Raw genomic sequence first — 21,683 nt, forward strand, 5'->3', positions numbered from 1 at the left:
GGCGCAGTTCCGCGCAATAGTTCCCGTGCAACACCTGCGAATACACTCCCGTGCAAGAATATGATGTGGTAACACCAGTTATAAAAATTTTTGGTTCACACAGACCCAAAAGCACGGACGGCAAAAAAGAGGGCTTATAAAAGTTTATTTCATTTTTTGTGACGACGATCGCCTTTTAACAATTGAGCAGTCGCTAACGCAATATATCATCATACTTCAGTCGTTTCCATCAGGACTTGTTGCCGCCTGAAAAGAGAACAAATTGCAAAAATATAAAACCAACGTTATTCAAGTGGTTTTGGTTTCACTAGATCAATTGAGCTTTTTCTGTATTTATGAGATCCACTTCAGAAGCCCAAAAATTAATGCTCAATGACAGAGGACGAACTCGCCATTACATAATAAACATTTTCTGAAGTGCACACTGTACATGAGATTGAAAAAACGCGCACAGATGTGCCCTCACCTTTGCATGCGTCTTCGCATTCCTTAATAGTGCCAAACCTGTTCTTTTTTGTCGAAAATGGTGAGTATCTTGATGGCTTGCAGCTGTCAGCCTTTAAGTCGTAGTAGTACTTCGTCACAATCCCGAGACCATTTTTTGGCCCAGGTTCCACGCACTTGCTGCCGGAATCCGCTGAAGGAAATTTATTATATATGAGAATGAGCTTCCAAAGGAATCTCCAAGCACAGTAGAGATATGTCTAACATTGTAGCTAATTTTCACCCGGATTCCCTGCTAACATTTCTTGTAAAAGCTGCTCTGCACAATGCTGAGCTTCAGCTTCGACAGTTTTGTCCGTGTACTTGACATACAAAAACACCATTATCTGAATGACTAATGTGGTATAGTATTCAAGTACATATTGCTTCGATGAGAAGCAGGAAACCGGTTGAACCAGAGAAGTGAGAACTGAAAAACTTGGTAAATGTTGTATAATATATTTTGGATCTACCGAGAACTTAATAGGTTGCGTGCTTTTTTTATTAGTACTTTTACTTTATCTTGCGTTCCCATGTATACGGGTGAAGAGTGCAGTGTTATTTATCAGAGCAAGTGGGAGCCAGAGAACTGTTTTGATACATGTCCACACCGCCGTTCACAAAATACATTCACCAATGTAAATGTGCACTAACTCATTAGTCTATCTATTTGTTCCCAATGTACCGGAAGGCCCAGCGAGAGGAAATTTCTTAGAGCGGTGAGGTATGTGGGACCCAGAAGAGAAATAAAGAACTAGCCGACGGACAAAAAGAATTTCACAACACAACTTTCTTTTCGCGACAAAAACCCAGACTGTAAAGAAATATATAATCGGAATTTAACGAAGTGCAGTCTTTTTAGAAATAAATGTTCACTACGGAATACTTATAAGCGCATAGTAGAATGAAGCTTACATGAAACTCATGACGAGTGTTTCTCTGCACTGAATATTTACCACAGCTTAAGAAATACTGCCTACAAATTGGCGCGGGCGTAAAAAGGGAGAGAGCTACCATAGAGGTCATTATGCACAATGTATTCTTCCCTTCCCGTTCAAACCATATGCGCCTGAAACGATAAAGGCGAGATTAGCGGGTGGAAACACTCAAAACAACCAACAAAGGGATGCTTGCTCTACATCGTGAGAGGTCATGGAAGCGTTGCTTACGCAATGATTCCATTCATTTTGTTAAAAAAAACACTCTAATTGTGCCTGGGCTTTCTGGACCCTGCCTGGCAAGAGCATCTTCTTGCAATAAGTAGCGGTTCATAGGTTTAGATACCACAGCACAAGAAAAAATGCGCTAAATGGTAACTCTTCACGCGGATTGCTTGTTTCCTCACACGGTTATCGACCACTTGGGCTGGTTTCCCAATAGCCACACGTAGAATGAACTGGGTTGGTGTTGTATAGGAGGACTGCCATCTGTTGAGACGCCCTTGAGGTAAAGGAGCAAGAAATATAATTAAGGAAATGGCTGGAATCGATAGCTGTGTGTGTTATTGTTGTCGTGTGCAATTTGTGACAATACTGGGCGTGTTTTTGTTGCATAAATATACAGTTGATAGTCTCATCTTGTCCCTTCTCTTCCGTACGTCGCCGCGCAACTTTTGCTCTGGTATGTGTTCTGTGGGTCAGTACTGATGGGCCCAGGAACATGGTCTTATTCCCAAACATTGGTAAAGCTGGAAAACATTGTACGTTATTTGTTTTGATCCAAATAAATCGTGTTTCAAATTTACTAAAAATACAAATTCATACTCATGAACATAAATATGAACTGTGTATTGCGGCCAGAAAGTTGCGCAAGTGGTACATTTATCTTTTTTAACCGTCTGAAATACGGATAAAAAGGCACTCACCTCCACACGCTTTCCAACATTCGCTTGCGCTTCGAAACCTGTTCGGGTACCCGCCGCAACCGGCATAGGTATACCTCTCACATCTCTTCGTCTTCCTGTTAAAGCCGAAAACCTCTTGAGATGTTCCATTGGGGCACGCATATCCAACTCGCAGGGGGTAATTGCAAGGATTTTCCACAAACTCTGAAAAAAAAACTCCGCCTGTTTGATATTTTTTCACAAAGTATCTGCAGGCATTTCTTTTGTTTAACTATACTGGAGAAGATGACTGTTCTAATACTTTTACAAATATTTGTACCTCTTATATTTGTTCATTACTTTCATAAATCTTTCGCGTGGTTGGTTGATACTTACTTCCACATGTTTTCCAACATTCTGATTCTTCCACAAAGTTGTTGCCGTTTCCGCCACAGCCATTGTAGTCGAACAATTCGCAACTTTGTGTTTGGGCGTTGAACCAGTAGTTTTGCATAGGCTGCACTTTGGCACACTTCAGGCCCCCGTCTTTTTGGAGGGAGCAAGGGTTTTGTTCGAATTCTGGGGAAAATAAAGAAATAATCTTTTTAAAACGTACCACATAAAGAAACTGATATTGTTTTCAGACCTCGTAGGCTAAAACAAGGCCTTAATCTTTGTCATCTATACTTTGTCTTCCTAATATGATTTTTTTCATAGTTTCAGAGATTTTTTTTGCATTACTTCGGTCCGTAATGATTACATCATTGCCACATTACTTCTTTGCCACATTTTTTGCCCTTCACATTATAAAATTGTCAGTGGGAAATTGTAATACTTACGCTGTAAGAACGACTTGCCCAAATACTATTTCGGGCAATGAACAATTTGCCCTTTTAAAATTTTAGTATCTTCAGGAGACGCTTAGCTACGCATGGATTAGCTTCATTCACATCATTTTGCATTCTATGTCATGAGGTTTTATATTTTCTCAATAAAAATGCCTTCACTGTGTTTGCACAATAAAATTAACAAGCAAAATATGCATTTCGTTTAGGTTCGTGACTTTTGCTCCGATTGATTTCAGAGGATTTCCTACTAGATCGAAAAAGCTTCTGGATACTCTCAAGTAAAGTACATCTTACGCATCTGACATCAACAACCGCAAGTGTCATCTCTAAGCTAGGTCTTTATTTTTTGTTTTTATGCCAAAATACCTTACTGTTTCGCTGCATTGTCTGTGAACGCACTCCAACCACGTATTGCCATTTTGTGATTTGTAACCCATTAACCTTCATGATTTGGTTCGGCAAAGCGTTTTAGGTGCAATTTGTTTTGACGCCAGTGAAAAGGACCTCGGTTCACTGGTGAGCTCAAAGCTAATGAACCCTTAGAATGTGCTGGCGGCGATTTTTTCTGCACCGCATAGCAGCTGAGAGTAAAAACAAGACAGAAAAAAACGCATGAGTACTAGCCAATAAAACTGCGCAGGTTCACATAGAGAGTGCTTTGGGCAGTTAGCTTCGAATATTGCCTATGCACAGAACTGGTCCCAGGTAAAACCAACCGAAATGGTTGAAAGGCATTTAAAAAACCAAAATGCCTTCGCAATTGTTGTATTGATGGTTTTAAGGACTCATGGAAAAAGAAGAAAGGGTCAAAGGCGCCACCTTATCCCAACCAACAAGGCATTTTAATTCTATGCACGGGGATTGTGGACATGCAATACAACAATTGGTCCTGAATTTTGTAGCTGAGGCTGCACAGAAAAGGGTAATTTTGGGAATATGGGGGTTTACTTATATTTTCTTATCTATGGCATGTTTAGTATAAAATGTAGGGCGTATTCGTTTTTTTTTTTTGTGGAATTCGGAGCCCGTAACGCATGCAGGGGGTTTTCTAATCATAATACAATTATACACGCATGCTGCGTGTTATAAAACCAGCAAGACAGCTGTACGTAGACTAACAGCGTATCGACCACATGGATATAGCAGAGATGACATAAAAAGGGATTACGTACCTCACAGTAACTCATTTCCTGGTTAAATATAATACCATCACCATAAATTCAGGTATTAACCAATCAGGACGTGGCGGCGAAGGTTTAAATACAATTGTATCGTAACAGCGGTGTAGTATTGGACTGTCGGTCCTGATTTTTCTCAACCGACCAAGCCGATAACACTAACAGGCGGCTAGAGAAAATGATTATTCAAATTTAGCAGTTGCTCTGGAGACGAAACGAGGGGACGCGGTTTGGTAGGTGTGATATAAATCATTACGTAGGGGTCCACAAGACGGTGACTATGATGCAACTCTGCAACTACCGTTGCCGCATGTGGGTACCATTGCATTCTGCGCGCCCGGGCAACCGGTGGCCTGTACGCTCTAAAAATAGGTTTCCAGAGCTACGTTGGGTTACTTTGTAACAGAAAAGCACTACATTCCGCGAGAGAGCCTTCATAAATACCCAACCGACGCCTTTGGCACCGCTTCTTGTTACCAGTATATATATCGGTGCGGCATAGGAAAACGGTGCGGCATAGTAGTTATATGCTGGCATGGTGAAGTGGCGCCTGGTGTCACTAGATAAGGGGTCAGAGTACCGGCGCTCTTTTCTCCTATTGTTCCTTGCCGACACAATGAGAATTGCTCAGTTCGCCTCACGTGACATTAGCTTAGATGGCGACCTTGCATGGGCGCCGCCATTTTGTTGTTTATGCGTTTTACTCGGGCAACTCCCGTAGACTTATCTTTTATCCCAGCCCTGCAGCTGCGCGCGAGTGACTTCGTTCCGAACGCGAATCAAAGATAACGCGTGTAGCAGGGTTTCCGTAGCGGACGTGTGTCCGAAGATGTCGCTCTGCTGCATCAACGGGAATGGTTTTGACAAATGATCCGGTTGGAGTTATCGGCGGGGCCGTAGGTGCGGCAATCTCGCATCACTCGTAAGCACCATAATGGCCGCCGTTAGTATTTTTCGAGCCTTAGTGGTGGTGCTCTGATACGTTATGTATTGACACTAGCCTCACTATCGCCCCAGAGCGCAAGATCACGAAGCCCACGCGCTGAGCATTCCTATTTTCGTACTGAGGCTAGAGGCGATCTGGCGTATTCAATTTCTAGTGTGCATACACGCCCTGCACCCAAGATGAGCAGCATTTCCTGAAGCCAACCCACTCGGATGTTAATTTCTGAAAGCACCTTTATAGTGCACGCGTGACGAAGGGTTAAACGTGAAGATGTAGCTCACGGCAGGAAGTCAATAAACAAGCGAACAAGCGAACATGAACGCAACGTCATTGTGATGCTTAGGCAAATCTTGTGCCACAAAGGCCTATGGCAATGTAACATGCCGCGAAAAAGAATTTTGGTTGTAGATTGATTGTAGGGTTCAAAGCGCGGACGCAACGCAGGCGATAAGGCACGGCATTGTGGAGTGCTCCGAACTAATTTTGACCACCTGGGGATCTTTAACGCGCGCCAAAATCTGGTACACACGGGTGTTTTTGTTTTTCTTCGTGATCAGAAAAGTGAGCCCCGCGGCCTCGCATTGAACCCGGATCCTCGTGCTCAGCAGCACAACGCCTTAGACACTCAGCCAACACGGTGGGCACATTTTTGGTTCTTGATTTATGTTTTGTCATACCATCGCTAACTCCTAGGCATGATATTTTTCTCAACGCGAATTTTTCCCTCATCTTCCAGGATTGACGAGAAGGTGACGCGCAGGGAGTTATTGCGCTTCCATCGCTTTGTCAGTTTTATTTTGTGGCTGCCTGCATTTTAAGGGAGGACTGCGCAGCATAGAAAATATAGAGTCTCACAAAACTTTATGTCCCCTCAGGTATAGTTGTAAAGCGAAGCTTCCTACGCATCCCTTGCGCCGTGGATCGTAATACCAAATGCACTACAGGAAAGTCAACTCTTCATAGCAAGTTTCTAGAAGGCACATGATGACGACGTGATGAAACGGAAAATGCCTCAAGAAAAAGTGAAGGAAGTTCGCACTAAAGCGTAAGACTTGAATGTTGAAAAGCTGCATGCAACCTTAACGAACCTCACTACCGTTTAGGTCAATGATTACTACCAATTTGCTCCCTCTTCGCAGCTGCAACTGCCTTTTTCCACAATTGTATCTATGAGAGCGAGCTTCGTTGAATGCTTTTGTTTTTTTGAAAGTGCTTTCATTCCTTCTTTTCTTGTTGGAGGACCCCCCCGTACACTAAGACGGGTCTGTCCCGTTCCGATAAAGTGTTACGCGACTACGGCGAACTCTGGATTTTTTTTTTGCCAATCTTGGCCAATCTCCCTAACTGGATATAGTTGGCTTGCAAACGTGCTGTGGGGACGCTGGGCCGTCGCCGCGAAGCACGCACATACGGGCCCTGGGCACTTTCTTGGTTTTTATTTAATGTTCCGGCCCGTTCTCGCAATCTTGGCCAATCTCGCAAAATGGGTATGCTTGGTTTGACTATAATGCGCCCGGGACGTTGTTCGGTCGGCGCAAGGCAGGACACACGTGTGCTCCGCATTGTCTTGGTTTTTTTAGCGGTCTAGACGCCACCGCGCGTCCCGCGCTTCCGTGCGCACGCTCGGAAATTTCTCGGTATTTTTAACTCCGAACACGAAAAGTTACGATTTGCTAAACGCCTTAAGTGTTAAAAAGCCATCCCCGCGGTATAAGGCGAATTGGCGTCTTAGTGCAATGAGGCTGACCTCAATCAGATTTGCCGATGCCCACATGCTTCATGCACATCAAATTTTATAATTTGCTTTTGACTCACGTTGAGTAGGTGAAGTCTATGCGTTTAAACCATCATTCGTGTGAAAAAGGAGCTTTCATTTTTTTATATTTTACTTTAAATATGCCGCTTTCTGCAAGTCCCCGTATTTGACATTCTATGCCAGGGGTCTGGCGCACTTTTTCATGCCGATCATACACGTCTTTTTGGTGGCGCCCGTAACATTCCGGACGTGTTAGACCTGTCGTACTGTGTTACTACCCTGTATGTCGCAGTGTCAAATCCCGTAACGTGTTTTTCTCTCTGTCCGCATCAGAAGGATGCTTCATTTTTGCGTGTCCTGAAATCTCCATTTATTCATTTGTTCATTTGGGCTAAATATTTTCTGCGCAGAGAAACAGTATTACTTTCTCAGTACGCCTGTGGTTACGCCCCTCCGGATTGGCTGTTAGATGATCAAGTAGGGGAGAATCATCATTGAATTGATTTCTAATGTGATGTGGCGATCTACTACAAAACCAACTCTTGAGTGAGGACAGCTATCGATGTGTAACTAAATTGAAGAAAACACATTTAGTGCTTCCTAACGCTTATTTAAATACATGTTCGAATACCACGCCTTTTTGGACTTAACTGTATCACTTTATTGTTATTTATAGAGAAAAAAATGATAACAAAGTTTGTTTTGTAATTAAAGCAAGAAATAATATTTGTGGCAAAATAAGGCGGCGCGGAAGCGGGGCTGCGCGCCGCTTGGCTGGTTCTCAAGATGATCACCGATGAATAAAGGACGCTTTTGTCAACCAAATATATAATTTTTGGTGTCGGGTAACCTAGGCAGATAACCTGTATGTGCGTACTGAAGGAAGTGTATGCAATATTTTGTAAATGTTGGGCATATTTTTCTTCCAAAGTAATTATCTGACAAAGACAATATTGATAACATACTTTAGAATGTAAAACAAGTGAATGAGAGGTATTGCACACGAGCGCAGCCAAATTACGTTTTTGGAGGATTTGAGTAAAGAAAAAAACATCGTAGTTCCTCATTTTGCCCCTCTGTCGGTAAATTGTCTAACAGGTGCCAGCTCAAATCTCCCATTGAGCCACAAGCCACCGGAGGTTTGAAAGAGAGGTTCCCGTTTGAATACAATCCCATTTCATCCTTCGCGCGTGTTCCCTCGCGTCTCAACCCGTGGAGAAACGGCCTTCCTTTTTCTTACTTTCCCATTTTGCCGGTTCCCATTTGAACCAATTCCCTTTTGAACATTCTCGTTTCTTTCCTACCGCTTCAACCCGGTACAAAACGCCCTTACCGTTCCGTAATTTCCCATTTACCCCTTCCCGGAATAACGGCCCCATTTTCGACTCGGGAGACTCGGACCGATGCGTGCGGTTTTTGAAATTAAAGTTGCGCCCGACTGTATTTTAACCTCATGATTTGGGTTACGTCTGTCGTAACCAAAAGGAAAAAATTACTTTCGTCTGCCGTAATCTGAACAAAATGGAAGTTAAGTCAAACGTATTCCACCGTAAAAAAAAAAAAAAAAAACTTTATGGCTGGCGGAGCCAAAGTATGCAGACGCTTAGTTGTTGCGGAACGTCCGACGCGGTACAGCGTATACATGAGAATTACAGCGGAAACCGCAGCCTTCCGTCTGCTTCTGCGTTGATCGAGTGGTCTGGAACGTGTTGCTCGCATACGTACTCCACGGCAGCGGTGATGGTGCTAGTCCCTATGGTTGCATATACGAATGCACATGCACTTATATGCAGCACACACACACGCGCACACAAAAGGACAAGAATGAACAAAATAGAATCTTTCCGAGGTCTCAGTGCCAGTTTGTAGCGTCCGTAGCTCTTGCCGCGAATCAGGTTAGGTGTTTTCACAAATGCAACTATTAATTTATTAGGGGTAGTACAGGGTCACTGTTTTATTTCTACGGAGGAAAAAAGATATCGCGAATTATAATTATCACATCTAACTAACTACAGAAAAAACGTATTTTATGAAAGCGGTAACTACTATGGGCCTAGCTAGCAAGTGGTACGATCCATTTCAATGTGTGGCTAATAATAACGTTATATTGAGATGTCTGTAAAAGAAATACCATTTAAGTCTAAAGCTGAAATTTTGCTTGGGGGAAACAGGTGATCACACAATTTTCCTCCAGGCCTTAAGGAACACGTCCCCAAGCTGTATTCTCTGGAGTGTACCTTTTTACCGATAATACATAGGCGGGCACGCAGTACGTAAAGAGCAGAACCAAAAATTAAGGTAGTTTTCCGTCTATAATACAGAGTTTTAGCATATCGTTACCGCGTTTGCGTCACCATTTACTCTGTTACCGGGAACCGGAGTTTCCGTTTGCCGCTTGCATTTGCGGTTTGCGGTATGCATTTACGGTTTGCGCTTTCCGGCAGCCGCGGCGCAAGTAGCTTCATCTGATGAATTAGTCTCAAAGCAAATCACGCATAACTTTGTTCCTCATATCTATTTGCTTTCGTTTAAGGTAGCTGAAATATTTCCCTTTTCGGGTGAAGTGTTCACCATAACTGTAGTTGTTTTGAGAATACTGTAGCCATTACCTTCAGGGCTTTAAAAAGAAAACGCGTCGGTGGCGCCATCTACCTAGCAGAGTTAGAGTCAATGGAAAATAGAATTTGCCTCCGCGTAAATATTCAGTCAAGAAATGAGTAACATATGCTGCAGCAATTACTCAGTAACCTACACTACCTTGCCAAGCACAATTTTGGAGGCTTAAAAGTACACTGCGAGCTCAAAAACTTATTTCAACTATATGAGACGGGCGTTTTGGGAGCGGGTTTAAACGGGAAGGGTGTTTTGGGAACGGGCTGAAACATAAAGCTGTCAAACAGGAAGGGCATTTCGGGAACGCATGCACACGGGACGGACCAAACAGGAAGGGCGTTTCGGGAATGGGTTCAAGCGTGCGGGTTCGAACGGGAGTGGGTTGTTTCGGGCTACACCCGTTTGACCCTGATGTTCTGGTTAGACTTTTGGATGATAGTAAAAGTAGTGAATTGGTACAAGGCAAGCAGGCTTGGTGCCTAATTCACCGAGTTGACTATATGCTCGGTTTAACTAAGACAGTATTCTGAAAATGCCCTACAAATGCAATAAAATATCCTTCACAACATTTGGAATGTTTGCGGCAGTTTTTTGTGACATAGTTTTATGACATTGTTTTGTGACATTGTTTTAATATCGGGTCGTAAAAGTCCTCCCATAGCCGTAGTATGTACAGTATATGAACATAAGTGGTATGTTCATTAAGACATATGAATTACCAAAACTGAGCCCCGTCTAAGTGCCCTAACGTTGTTTTCGATGGAATTTTATGCTGCGAAAAGTACTGCTATTTATGTTTTATATACTAATCAATACTTACGTCCGCATCGCTTTTGGCATTGTTCGATGGTTTCGAAATGATTTTCGTTGTGTTCACAACCCAGGTAACGCTCGCATCTTTGCTTTTTTGGATTAAATCGGTACGCCGGAAATCCAGCGCGACATCGCTGGCTCAATTCTGGTAAAGCGCAGATTCCTAGAAGAGGATCTGTAATAAATTAAGTATGGTGGCAGGTGAATATCGGATATTTGTAATGGTTGCATGCAGTGTTGTACACGGTCCTCTGAAACAGAAACGAAAGGTTGTTCATCCTTGCTTCCCAGTTTTGAAACGAGTTCCCGTTACAAGTTCCTTTTTTTGCTAAAGGAACGTGTTCCAGTTCCACTTCGAACATTGGAACGAGGCCTTACATTAACGGTATATTTCAAGTTTTTAAATTAAAATATGATTGCGATAATCATGAGGCAAAATAGAGTAAGAAATTTAAAACTCACATCGAACTACGTTTATTATGCGATTATGAACATCGCCCGCATCGGATTATCTGGAGGCAAACTAAATCCAAAGAAACGCTCCTAGACGAATTTTTCTTCAGTCTGAGACTGACTGAAAAAAAAATTGTCTAGGAGCGTTTCTTTGGATTTAGTTTGCCTCCAGATAAGCACCGTGACAAACTCCAGACATGTGTAACTGCGACTTTGGTGCACCTATATTATAGGTGCAACACATATGGCACTTTCCAGTTCGGTCTTACAAATGCGCCGTAAAGTTACTGCGATTCTTCAGGTGTGTAAATACAAAATTACTCACATCCAGGAACATATTCAATTTCTTGTCTAATAAACAGAGTCGAAAGAAACTGTACATAGCTCTTTAATGTCATTCAACGCGAACGACATTAGCTATAAATAACATTCGGTTTTGCCATGCGTGTCTATATGGCGCAAAAAATGTCCTTCGGCAATTATACCAGTGGCGATTAAAAACTCGCAGAACATCGTAAATGCACACAGAATATCTCTAACCTTTTACTCTTTTGAAACAAAATCAAATTACTTTTAAAGAAAAAATGCATCTCTAATTTTGGTAACATTCACATCAGAAGCCGAGGCAAGTGAGTAATTTAGACGGACTTGGTTGTTGGACGAGTCTGTGCACATTATCATAAGGTGTAAGCGGCGCTAAGGAAGACAACACACACAGAGAAGCAAACAAGGACCGGTGCAGATCCCCAACTATTCTTACACGCAGAAACATACATAAACACAGACGAGCATAGCATTGCACATACGTGAAAACAAAAGAAAAAACGAAACAACAAAAACTTGTTGTCAGGCTTGTCGTAAACGCTCTTCGATTAGCAACTGTGAACGCTGGCCGTCGACCTTCGGAAGGCCACTCTCAAGCATTGTCCAAACGGCGCGCGACGAAATGAGGCCCAACAACGAAGGAATTCCTGTCATTTGTCGCAAGACAGCAGCGGCTCAACTAACTCCGTTCCAACTCGATAAAACGTTTTCACCACCACCTGTCACCAAGTCGCATGGACTACAAAAAGTACACGGCCCCCCGTTGACGGATTCGCATCAGATCGGCGACATACCACGCCGTGACGAATTGGGCGCGTACTCTGTAACTTCGAGCAGTACAACGTCCCGAGACACTGCGGGATGCCAATAAAGATTGATCTCTCTCTCTCTCTCTCTATTGATAGCCGATGACCATTCGAATGACCTCGCAGCAGCTCAACTCTCGTGACAACAACACGCCCAAGCCTTCCGCGAACTTATGCGGTGATTACCCCTGATAATATACAGATACGGCGGTTTCACAAGGTACCTGTCGCGCCGCCCGGACTTAGGCAACCTTTCTTCGGCAGGGAACAATGCTATCAGCCACAACCGCATCCTGGTCTCCCCAGACAAACGATTAAAGGTGAAAAGCATTCTCGCGGCTGTGCTATTCACACGTCGAACGCCGCGTAAGGCCAACCAGCATAAAAGCACGTACAAGCTGCGGCCCGCGGCGTGGTTACTCTGTCATTGAGCTTCGAGGAAGCATGTTCCGCCGAAGGGTGGGAAAATTGGCCACCTTACAGGAAGAGAAACACACTAGCGACTAGTGGATTTTTGTGCTCGAACCTTGACATCAAAATAGCAGAATCATAGCGATGTAACATTTGCGGAAGGAACGCCGTTCCTGCCTTTCCTTTAAAAACCTAACGAGTTACCGTTACAGTTCCACCGACCGGTAATGGCACGGTGGCATTACTCCGTTCCTCTGAAAAGGAACTAGTTCGAGGAACTCTGTTCCTTGGAACGCCGTTCCTTACAATGCAGGCTGCATGCCTAGTATTTTTCATAAACAATTTCCTACGTTGGTTCGATTTTGTCGTATTTCTTGCGGACACAAATAAACTGCAATGTGGCGTAAATGTTTCACAAAGCAGTAGGGGTAAATGCCTTCAAGATTTTCCCTGCTTTGTGATGCAAAACCCCCACGTTTAACTAGCATGTAAGAGCGTGTTTTTCATTTCTTTTATATCACGGGGCTACAACCGTATAGTATAAATATTTTTTGTCGCATTGAAGAGAAAATGTATTTGGTTATTACGTGCGAATTTCGTTAATGATTATTGGGCGTCTGCCACAAAGAAGTATGCAATATAAAGCGCGACTTACCCCTGCACTGCTTGATACACTCGGCGGCCGTGTCAAACCTGTTATCATTACCAAGGCAACCGCCGTAGGAGAAAACTTCACAGCGGAATGACGTGGTGTTGAAGAACCATTTTTTGAACATTCCTCGGCACACACCGGGATCAGGTTCAACTTCGCAAGCCTGACTGATTGTTCCAGCTTCTTTTGTGGCGTACGATCCTGGAAGAAAAAATAAGACAGAGGGGAGTAAATATATCGTTTGTGTCTCCCTTCCGAATAGTTGCAAAACATCTTTAAACTTTTTTTTGCCCCTCTAAAATGTTTGCCCCTAAAATCACTACCCCTTAGACTCATTTTCATGTCTCGTGCGCACAAATAATCATCCGTGAACTTGATTAATATTAAAGGAGCACTAAAAAAATACTTCGCCACTTTTCGCTGCTAATCCGAAAACAAAATAAGGGAGGGTGTGTGAAGAGGGGTGATGTCAACGGAGTAGGCTGGCGCATTCAATGTTTTGGGGCTAGGTTTGCAAAAGAGAGGATGTCGAGTCGAAGTCGTGGAAACTCGCCTCCACCTGACGCGACGCGCACGAGCCTTGCCTGTCCACGTCATACGCTGGACGTGTTTCTGAATGCAGTTGTTGAGGCACACGGAGGAGCTGGTGAAAAGGCGAATAGGTTGAAAATTAAAGAGGCAAATGGCAGATAACGGCCAGTAACAATACTATCTAAAGGCACCCAGTGTCGCTAAAAACTGAATGAACATGTCCGGCAAAATTTCGAAGCCACGTTCCAATCCGAAGAAATTAGAGGCGACTACTTTATTTACACTTTTTGTAAGAACTGCGCCTGTCTCAGGAATATTATCGCTACTGACGTGTTGATTCTAATGACTGACAAAGCAAAACCTCCGCTAATCTTCGTTAGAACCTGTTGCAAAAACACAGGAAGGGTAAAAAAAAGTTCTCTCGTAGTTGTGCCGTCAGATACTGACTTTCTCCTACAAAAGATTAGTTACGTCGTACCATGTGTTTGCGTCGCGTGACATCAAACTAGATACAACTGGCCAGCCTTCAAATCCCGCGTCAGTAGTTATTTCCCGTCGTGGTCGTATAACAGCAATGTTCAAACTCTAGCTCACGTGGTGCTGGGAGAAATAGGGCGACACAAAACACGCAGCCACAATTTTTCTATGCGTACCTTGCGCCGCTATGGCTGCAACTTACACAGACATAATTGTTTGATGCCATTCCATTTGATTATGCGACTTGGCTACCCTGTGATTCCGTATAACTCCGGCTCAGTCTGTAACTAATAGTGATCAGCGGAACCTTGTCGTCGCGTATCGGAGTCATCGGTAATTTTCTTTTTACCTAACAACGCTGGATAGCAGCATAAGTGTAGCATTTGGAGCGCAGATGAATATTTATGTAGCAAAAGCAAACGAATGTTCTCAGATTATGAGGCAAAGAAGTTCCTTTATGGGAGTAACATTTTACGTTGTTTATTAAGCTGCCGCGGTGGCTCAATGGCTAAATTGTTGTGGTGCTCAGACAAGCAGGCAGATTCATACCGGCCGCCGTGGTTGCTTTTTATGAAGCCCAAAAGTACAACGCTGGCGTAGCGAGATATAGACACATGTTGAAAACACCTAGGCAATCATGACAATTTCTGAAACCTCAACCACAGCACGCCTTATAGCCACAGTATACAGTCGGCGTGATAAACCCATAAAAAACCAATCAATCAATCATGGTGTCTACATATGCAAACTCTTTCTGCCATTAGAAGTATACCTACTCCCAGGGATAGCGATTGTCGGTTATTTTATATTTAGCCACGGTAGTCAAAAGCACTACTCGCACGTGAAGAAAATAATTTTTTAAGATGTCGACAAAAAAAAAATAAGCCAGGCCGTGTTTAGGGGCTCGACAGGGGTGCATGAACTACCGGATGTCGAGAGTTGGGAATGAGGAAGGTATATTTTAAACCTCCTTGAATTTTCGTACCAGCAAAAAAGCTTTCCACTTTTTGTAATAGTATATATCTCAAGTTAAGTTTACATTTATTATTCATGTAAATGAAAGCATTAAAGGGACACTGAAGTTGTAAACATTGCGCGATTACTGGCGCAAATTGTAGTCCGAAGTCCCTAGACCAGTTTCGGCACCTATGGCTGCGTTTACGCGAATTTATTGAGTAGAAAAATCAATTCGAAAATGCAGCCCTCCTCTCGGCATCCTCGACCATTTTCTGTGGCGTTTTTGTGCGACTTGGCTTGACTGCGCTACTGCACGGCTCGCCGAAATTCCGACAGAGTCACTCGGTCCAGCGTTTAGTCCACCGGCCACATAGGGGTCGTCGCAATTTGATCGCTCAGTTGAAACGAAGTCAGGACACGTTTGTGAGTGGCAGAATGTGCCTTTCTTTACTTTATTAAGTTTTTACACTCCATCGAGCTCTAAGTCCAGATCGCTCCACACAAGCACTGCACAAACGCACATGCGACGCTTCGCTGGCTGGTACGCTAGCAAAAAAATCTTAGACCAATGGAAGGCGGGAGTAGACTCAGCGAAGTTATTATAGGTACACAGGAAATAAAATCAGCAGAAACTTTTACCATACAGCATAAGCTAGGGTGCAGGAAGCACTTTTTTTAGGATGGGGGAAGACGCACAGTGGCAAGTTCGCTACCTCAAATCTGCAAACGTTTTTCCGTCTAAAAAATGCCATTGCTAGACGTGAGATATTGAGCAAATTTAGGGAACGCTTAGTGCACGAGCGCTATACAACAAATAGTGATCTCAGCTGCTTGAAATGTTAAACATAAATAAAAATGTGAACTGGGTATACATTATATACCTTATATTTCCACCATCAGCAGCGCTTGCCCATGGCCGAGTGGTCTGGAGCGCTAGATATGTTATTTTGCAAGCCGCTAGTTGGAATCGCTGATGGTGCATCATTTATTTCTAAGTTGATTTTTTCTTCTTCCGCCGATGTTTTATATACCGTATTCACCAGTTTTGCTCCACGAGCGAAATCGCAGAACGTGGGCAGACTGACACTGACTCGCTGGCGAGTTCTCATTGAAGTGCTTTTGCGATAAATACCGACTGCTTGATGGCAGTGGGCACAGGCAGAATCACCAGATCATTGGGATGGTGCGAACATGCTTTTTACGATACAGGCAGGAGTGACGCAAGCTCCAAATATTTGGGAAAGTGCATAGGATTTGAGCATCTGTGGTGATGCGAAGGGCGTTCATGCACTGCGTAGGCCTCGACTAGTGATTGCTACGATTCGAAGCCGTCCTGCTAGGCTTATCTAGGGCGTTTGACAGCCGATAACGTGGCAGAAGCGCGGTATGACGATTATTGCAATATCTTGAATGCCCATTCAACGATAACGTCGGTTGCCACGTATGTTGTTTCACAGAATGGAAACGGATCCTTATTTTAATTCTAATCTTGCACACCGTCCAATCACGCAGCACCTTTACCTGACGTCACTGCGGTTAGTTGGTACAGGCGCCGCAAACCGCGCATGGTAGTTTTTCTTCCTTAAGGCTTTATAAAACGAATACCGCCTTATCGCTGTGATAAACGATGAAAAGTGTGTTTACTGGAGGCAGTCTAGTCAGAGCAATCAAAAACGAGAGCTTGGCAAATTCCCTCTAGTGTCCCTTCTACCGCGAATAAAACTCGCGTTATTGTGACGCGTGCAGCATCAGGCGTCTTATTTAAGGGGATCGTACGGTGCGGTATCCGAAGTGAACCTTTTAGGTTAATATTTGTGTAGCTGGAAGATACAAGAATTCGGAATCACAAGCACGCAAGAAAATGTACAATATGAAAAGACCAGACAGATAAGGATATTTAAAACCGTTTACCTGCTAACAGGAATGCAAATACCACCGTCAGGGTCCACATCATCATTCTGGTAGTCTCCAGGTCTGCAAATGAAGTCTGTACCGAACCTGTGTATAGAATTACCCCAATGAACTCAAGGAAACCGTCTGAGTTTTTTTTTATTCCATAGAAGTGTAGATATAGTCATCGTACCACTTACAAATTTCGCAAATTTGCCTAAACCTCTAATGATTCGCTGATGCTTCAAGCATTTTATATAACCGTTCGACCAGTCGCTATTTTTGGGGGGTTACTTTAGGATATTTCTTACGGTGGCTACTGAGGGGTTTCTAAAGACAGGTTTCTATGTCGTGTAATGATTTCCAGTTATTTCGCCTCCAATGAATCGTAGTGAGGTACCTGGACAACTTCGGTTAACCCAAAGATGGGAAACTGAATTTTTGTACGACACCTTAAGTCCTGTGGTGCTAGTTGGTGACGCTGTAGTTAACAGGACGTCACAACTATACTTATATCTTATGTCGCTTTCATTGCTTAACATTTAATTTAAAAATTGGTTAACTGTACGGATTTGTCCATGCCACGCCAGCTACGTTTGGACATATATTTTTAGAATCCAACAATATAATAAGATCCACTGAAAAATACAAAAAAGTGTATTTGTCTCAGGGCACCAAACATATACACGGAAATATTATTATTCCGCCCCTGCATAGCTTTTGCACGTACGCGCCCCCGATTCCCACTTCTCATGCGGAAAATCAATTAAATATGCCTGAGTTCGAGGTGGAACAGCACCTAGGCTACACAGATTAGGAGCCGACTGCTTTACCGTGGTGCTATCTCGGCGCTATGGCAGTGGCGGAGCAAGGGTTAACCTGGTACGTGCAGAGATAATATCTTACGGTACCGCGTGATACTGGAACAAATTTCTAACCATAGAGATCCAAACATTTTCTTTGTTACAGATAAATCCATATCGATGACAGAAAATGCATATTAGCAATTTACAGCACGCATTTGTCGTTTAGAGAAAGACGCCTAGCCACACCAGCGTTACCTCAACAAAATTATGCTAGAAGGTTGCCTATAGAAAATAGATAAATATATATTCTTGTGCCGCCGACTCTGTGTACACCCCACATGTAGACAATATCGCGTGCGAAATTGTTTTGAAGAGTAGATAGAACGGTGCAAGTAATATATAATGTAAATTACGAAATTTTATTTCAGATAATTGTGAGAAAAATATTTTTTGACAACTCATGTGCACACTAACTAAAACACCCAACACAAAAGATATCAGTAGCACGTTAGAAATCCCATATTTCAGTTTAAAAATAGTCAGCACCAAATCAGGAATAACACAACTATTTACCGAGAATCAGGCAACATTACGAGAACAAAACTGTAATACAAATGTCAAAGTTGTGTCTAAACATTTCGTGCTGAGTTTAAAAAGTAGATGATAGGGCTGAAACATCATAACCTACTGCGCTCTGCATTAAAGCAGATGACAATAAAGGAAAAATAAATCGCGGACTTACTCTTTCGATGACAAAGTTTCTCCTCCGTAACAGCGGTCGAGCAACTCCTATTGAACGGAATAGACGGTTCCGATTCCTTGCGTTAATCAGCCCAGGTTACCGGTTTTTATGCACCTTTTTATCAGAAATATTGTGTTTCACACAATGCAATTTCCGGCAGATAAGTCGCGTTTGACGTGAACTAGATGGCATACCATTTGTAGGGAACAGCCAACGAGCAGGTGTTATCTGACCGTACGTCTTCCGCCACGCCCTGGAGCCTATATGATAAGCTGAGAGGTCTGTTATCTTAAAAGCCCCACACAATCAGTTCCTTTGACCTTTTTATGCCTTTGCGTACGTATTACTCGCTATCATGGAGGAGTTCTTTCTGTTGCTCTGGCAACGACGATCATTCCCAATAAATGCCTTGATGTAAATGTCATTTAACCTCCGATAGGCCTCTTAAATGGCATGGCAAGCATCACAATATCGATTTTTTAAGCCTTAGCATTTTCACTGTCCTCCCAAGTAGTTGGGTTCTGTAACAGATTCCCATAAATGCGTAATTTATCCGTGAATAATGCAACTTGTGATCAGGCTATTTCTTTTCAAGAAGCCATATGTTAAAAATAATAATATTGAAAAGCCATAAATATTCAATGAGCCAACTTTTTTACCTGATATAGATCGATGTTTGAAGGATTATTTCTCAATTCCTCTTTAAATACAGAACGTTAAGCCCTTTGGATTTTTTGGTTTATACATTTCGGCAATTATTATTGTTTGTCGTGTAATGAACACCACCATATTGTCATTGTGGTAAAGCAAATATCCCTTTATTGCAAGCTGATAATCAGAGCTTTCAGGGAATTTCCCAATTCCGAGTAATTTAACAGAGGGAAGGAACACAGCATGTTTACACAATGAGGTAAACTTTGTTCATTCTATATAAAGTGAGAAAAACAATGAAAGGGGACAGCTTCTTACAAGTGGCGCGGCGGCTGCGCAAACAGAGGAGCTGGCGGCTCCACCTACCTCATTGTGGGTTAGGTGACGTTTATGCGTGGTTACACTTGGAAACGCGGTGAAGTTTTCTCCGTGATGATGCTTCCAGAGTCGGCCAAGATTCCTGCATGGTGTCGTCATAAGCCATGCGAAGAGCAATCAACACTCGGCTCCCCTCGTAACCACGATTCCGAATATTACGCGCTGAATCTACGAATGAAGAAACTACTGAAGAATCTACGAATCTACGAAATGAAGAAACCAAACTGAAGAAACTACGAGGTTGGTCAGCGTGCCTAGCAAACAGATATCGACATTCGTCGTTTGAATGGTCTGATACGGGGTGCCTGCCGTCTGTTTGCTACCCTTGTGGCGTGACGGGGCACATGCAGCGATTCTGCCGTCGTCGACGCCAGCCGGCAAGATACAGACCCCGGACACGTAATCTCATCTTAATTCATAGGTTTCAGCCACACAGAGCACCGGACACATATCCTCAACGTACTTTCTACAGGCTTCGCTCGCCTTGGCCTCCGGGAGTACTTGCGAACCCCTCCGGGCAAAGTGCGCAGCGAAGTGGCTCTTCGTAGGATCGCAGCTTGACACCACCCGCAATGCGCCAGAGGGGCCCTTATCGCCTCACCGCCACCCGACATCACCACCCCCAGGACACTAACCGGTGCGGCCGATGGGGGTGAGGTCGCGGGGATATCTATAATGGATAACTCTCTAGCTGTATCTATGAACAAAAAAGTCACGTTTATGTCGATGGTGTTCCAACAATGGCTTTAGTGGACACTGAGCCACTGTTTCTGTAATAAGTTATGCGTTCAAGGAAAGACTTGGTGGTAAAGCAATGTTCTACTGGAATCAGCCTCTTTTATTCCGGGGAGTTGGTGGCGAATGGCTCCAACCTATGGGTGCAAGCAGTTTGAACGTCTCTGTGGCTGGGAAAACGTTTAAAGGAGAATTTGCGGTGCATCCATGTTCTACATTCTACACACGACATCATTCTCGTGATGGAAGTTTTACGGGCTTGTGGGGAAGCTTTGATTGTGGCGCCGGTGAACTTTCAGTTAGCAGTCTTGTCTTTCCCTTGTCTGACGACGATTCTCCAGCTGAAGAAATTCTGATTGTTTGTGACGACGTGGTTGTGTCAGCACACACAGCATCGCCCATCCCGCTGACGGCTTCTGGCATCCCTCACAGCTCCCTGGACGCGTTTGTGGAGGCACTGGCCGGGAACTGTGCGCAGAAAGACACTTTGCTGCCTCGGTGCCTTATTCGCATCAACAATGGTCGCAATTCATTGTGGGCGTTGAACCGGTCTGCCCATAGCGTAGTTCTTCCTACAGGCATGAAACTTGCTTGTTTTGACGCCCACGCGAGCGCGCCTGTCGGTCTGGTGTGTGAAAGTGAGCCTCAGTTTGCCACTAGCTGCGGGCCTGATTTTACATTTCTGGATATAATTAACAAATCACTCGCCTAAGCTGAGCGTTCTACGCTGGTAAGTGTTCTATCCCTTCACAGTTATTTATTTGACTTCGCCCAAGATGCCATCAACAAGCGAATTCCGTCTTCACGTGTGCGTCACAAAATTGAAACTTGCTCGGCAGGTCCCATATGACAAAAGCCGTGCCGATTGCCCCATATGAACGTAGTGTTATGGCGAATCAGGTAAAATAAATGCTGCAAAAGGGGTTTATACAAGAGTCATCTAATCCATGGGCAGCACAGGTCATTCTTGTCAAGGAAAAAGAAGGTTCGTGTGGATTTTCCCTGGACAATCGGCTCCTCAATTACATTGCGAAGAAAGACGTATACCCGCTTCCTCGAATACATGACGTAATTCACTGTCTGCACTGGGCGTCCTACTTCTCATCCGTGGACCTATGATCCGGGTATCGGCAAATCCCGTTGGAACCTGCTCATGAGGAAAAAGGGCCGTTCGTTACTCCTGCAGAACTTTTTATTTTGAATTTTGACACTGAGATCACGGTGGGAGCAGGACCACAACGTGCCCCGCGTCAAGGAAGCTACGCTCCCAGGGGATCAGGCCGCACCAGCAGTTTGTTTTCGTACTTTCAAGGAATTTTAAAATGAGGCACCTTTGTTCACGTTGTGGGAGAACACTAGGCGAAAATGCTCAAGAATTTCTGTTTACCGCGATGTCGCTCCGTGTACAGCG

General features: G+C 43.7%; 1 protein-coding gene across 2 annotated transcripts; it reads right to left on the reverse strand.

Moving 5' to 3' along the window:
• Positions 1-125: 125 nt before the first annotated feature.
• Positions 126-18,633, reverse strand: LOC144148827 (carboxypeptidase inhibitor SmCI-like). Of its 2 annotated transcripts, XM_077680344.1 has the most exons (8): positions 18,509-18,633; positions 16,982-17,068; positions 13,109-13,306; positions 10,467-10,634; positions 2,702-2,884; positions 2,348-2,530; positions 467-637; positions 126-246 (listed from the first exon to the last, which is right to left on the reverse strand). In XM_077680344.1, exons 2-8 carry the CDS (start codon positions 17,025-17,027, stop codon positions 230-232), a joined length of 966 nt encoding a protein of 321 aa, XP_077536470.1. In that variant the 5' UTR covers positions 17,028-17,068; positions 18,509-18,633; the 3' UTR covers positions 126-229. The 2 variants fall into 2 exon arrangements, with proteins under 2 accessions (XP_077536470.1, XP_077536471.1); XM_077680345.1 differs by lacking the exon at positions 10,467-10,634 and having other exon boundaries at positions 18,509-18,632.
• Between the last annotated feature and the right edge of the window lie 3,050 nt (positions 18,634-21,683).

Source organism: Haemaphysalis longicornis, unplaced genomic scaffold (genome assembly GCF_048455015.1).
Source record: "Haemaphysalis longicornis isolate Haplotype H1 unplaced genomic scaffold, Haemaphysalis longicornis Haplotype H1 scaffold_8, whole genome shotgun sequence".
Lineage (NCBI taxonomy): Eukaryota > Metazoa > Arthropoda > Arachnida > Ixodida > Ixodidae > Haemaphysalis > Haemaphysalis longicornis.

What these genes read in the sequence shown, in the direction of transcription:
- LOC144148827 (XM_077680344.1), bottom strand. Translation starts at nt 17,027, where the DNA reads ATGATGATGTGGACCCTGACGGTGGTATTTGCATTCCTGTTAGCAG. An exon ending in GTGTATCAAGCAGTGCAGGG is followed by an intron (nt 10,635 to 13,108) that starts GTAAGTCGCGCT and finishes AATTTATTACAG; the next exon opens with ATCCTCTTCTAGGAATCTGC. An exon ending in ATGCCAAAAGCGATGCGGAC is followed by an intron (nt 2,885 to 10,466) that starts GTAAGTATTGAT and finishes TATTTTCCCCAG; the next exon opens with AATTCGAACAAAACCCTTGC.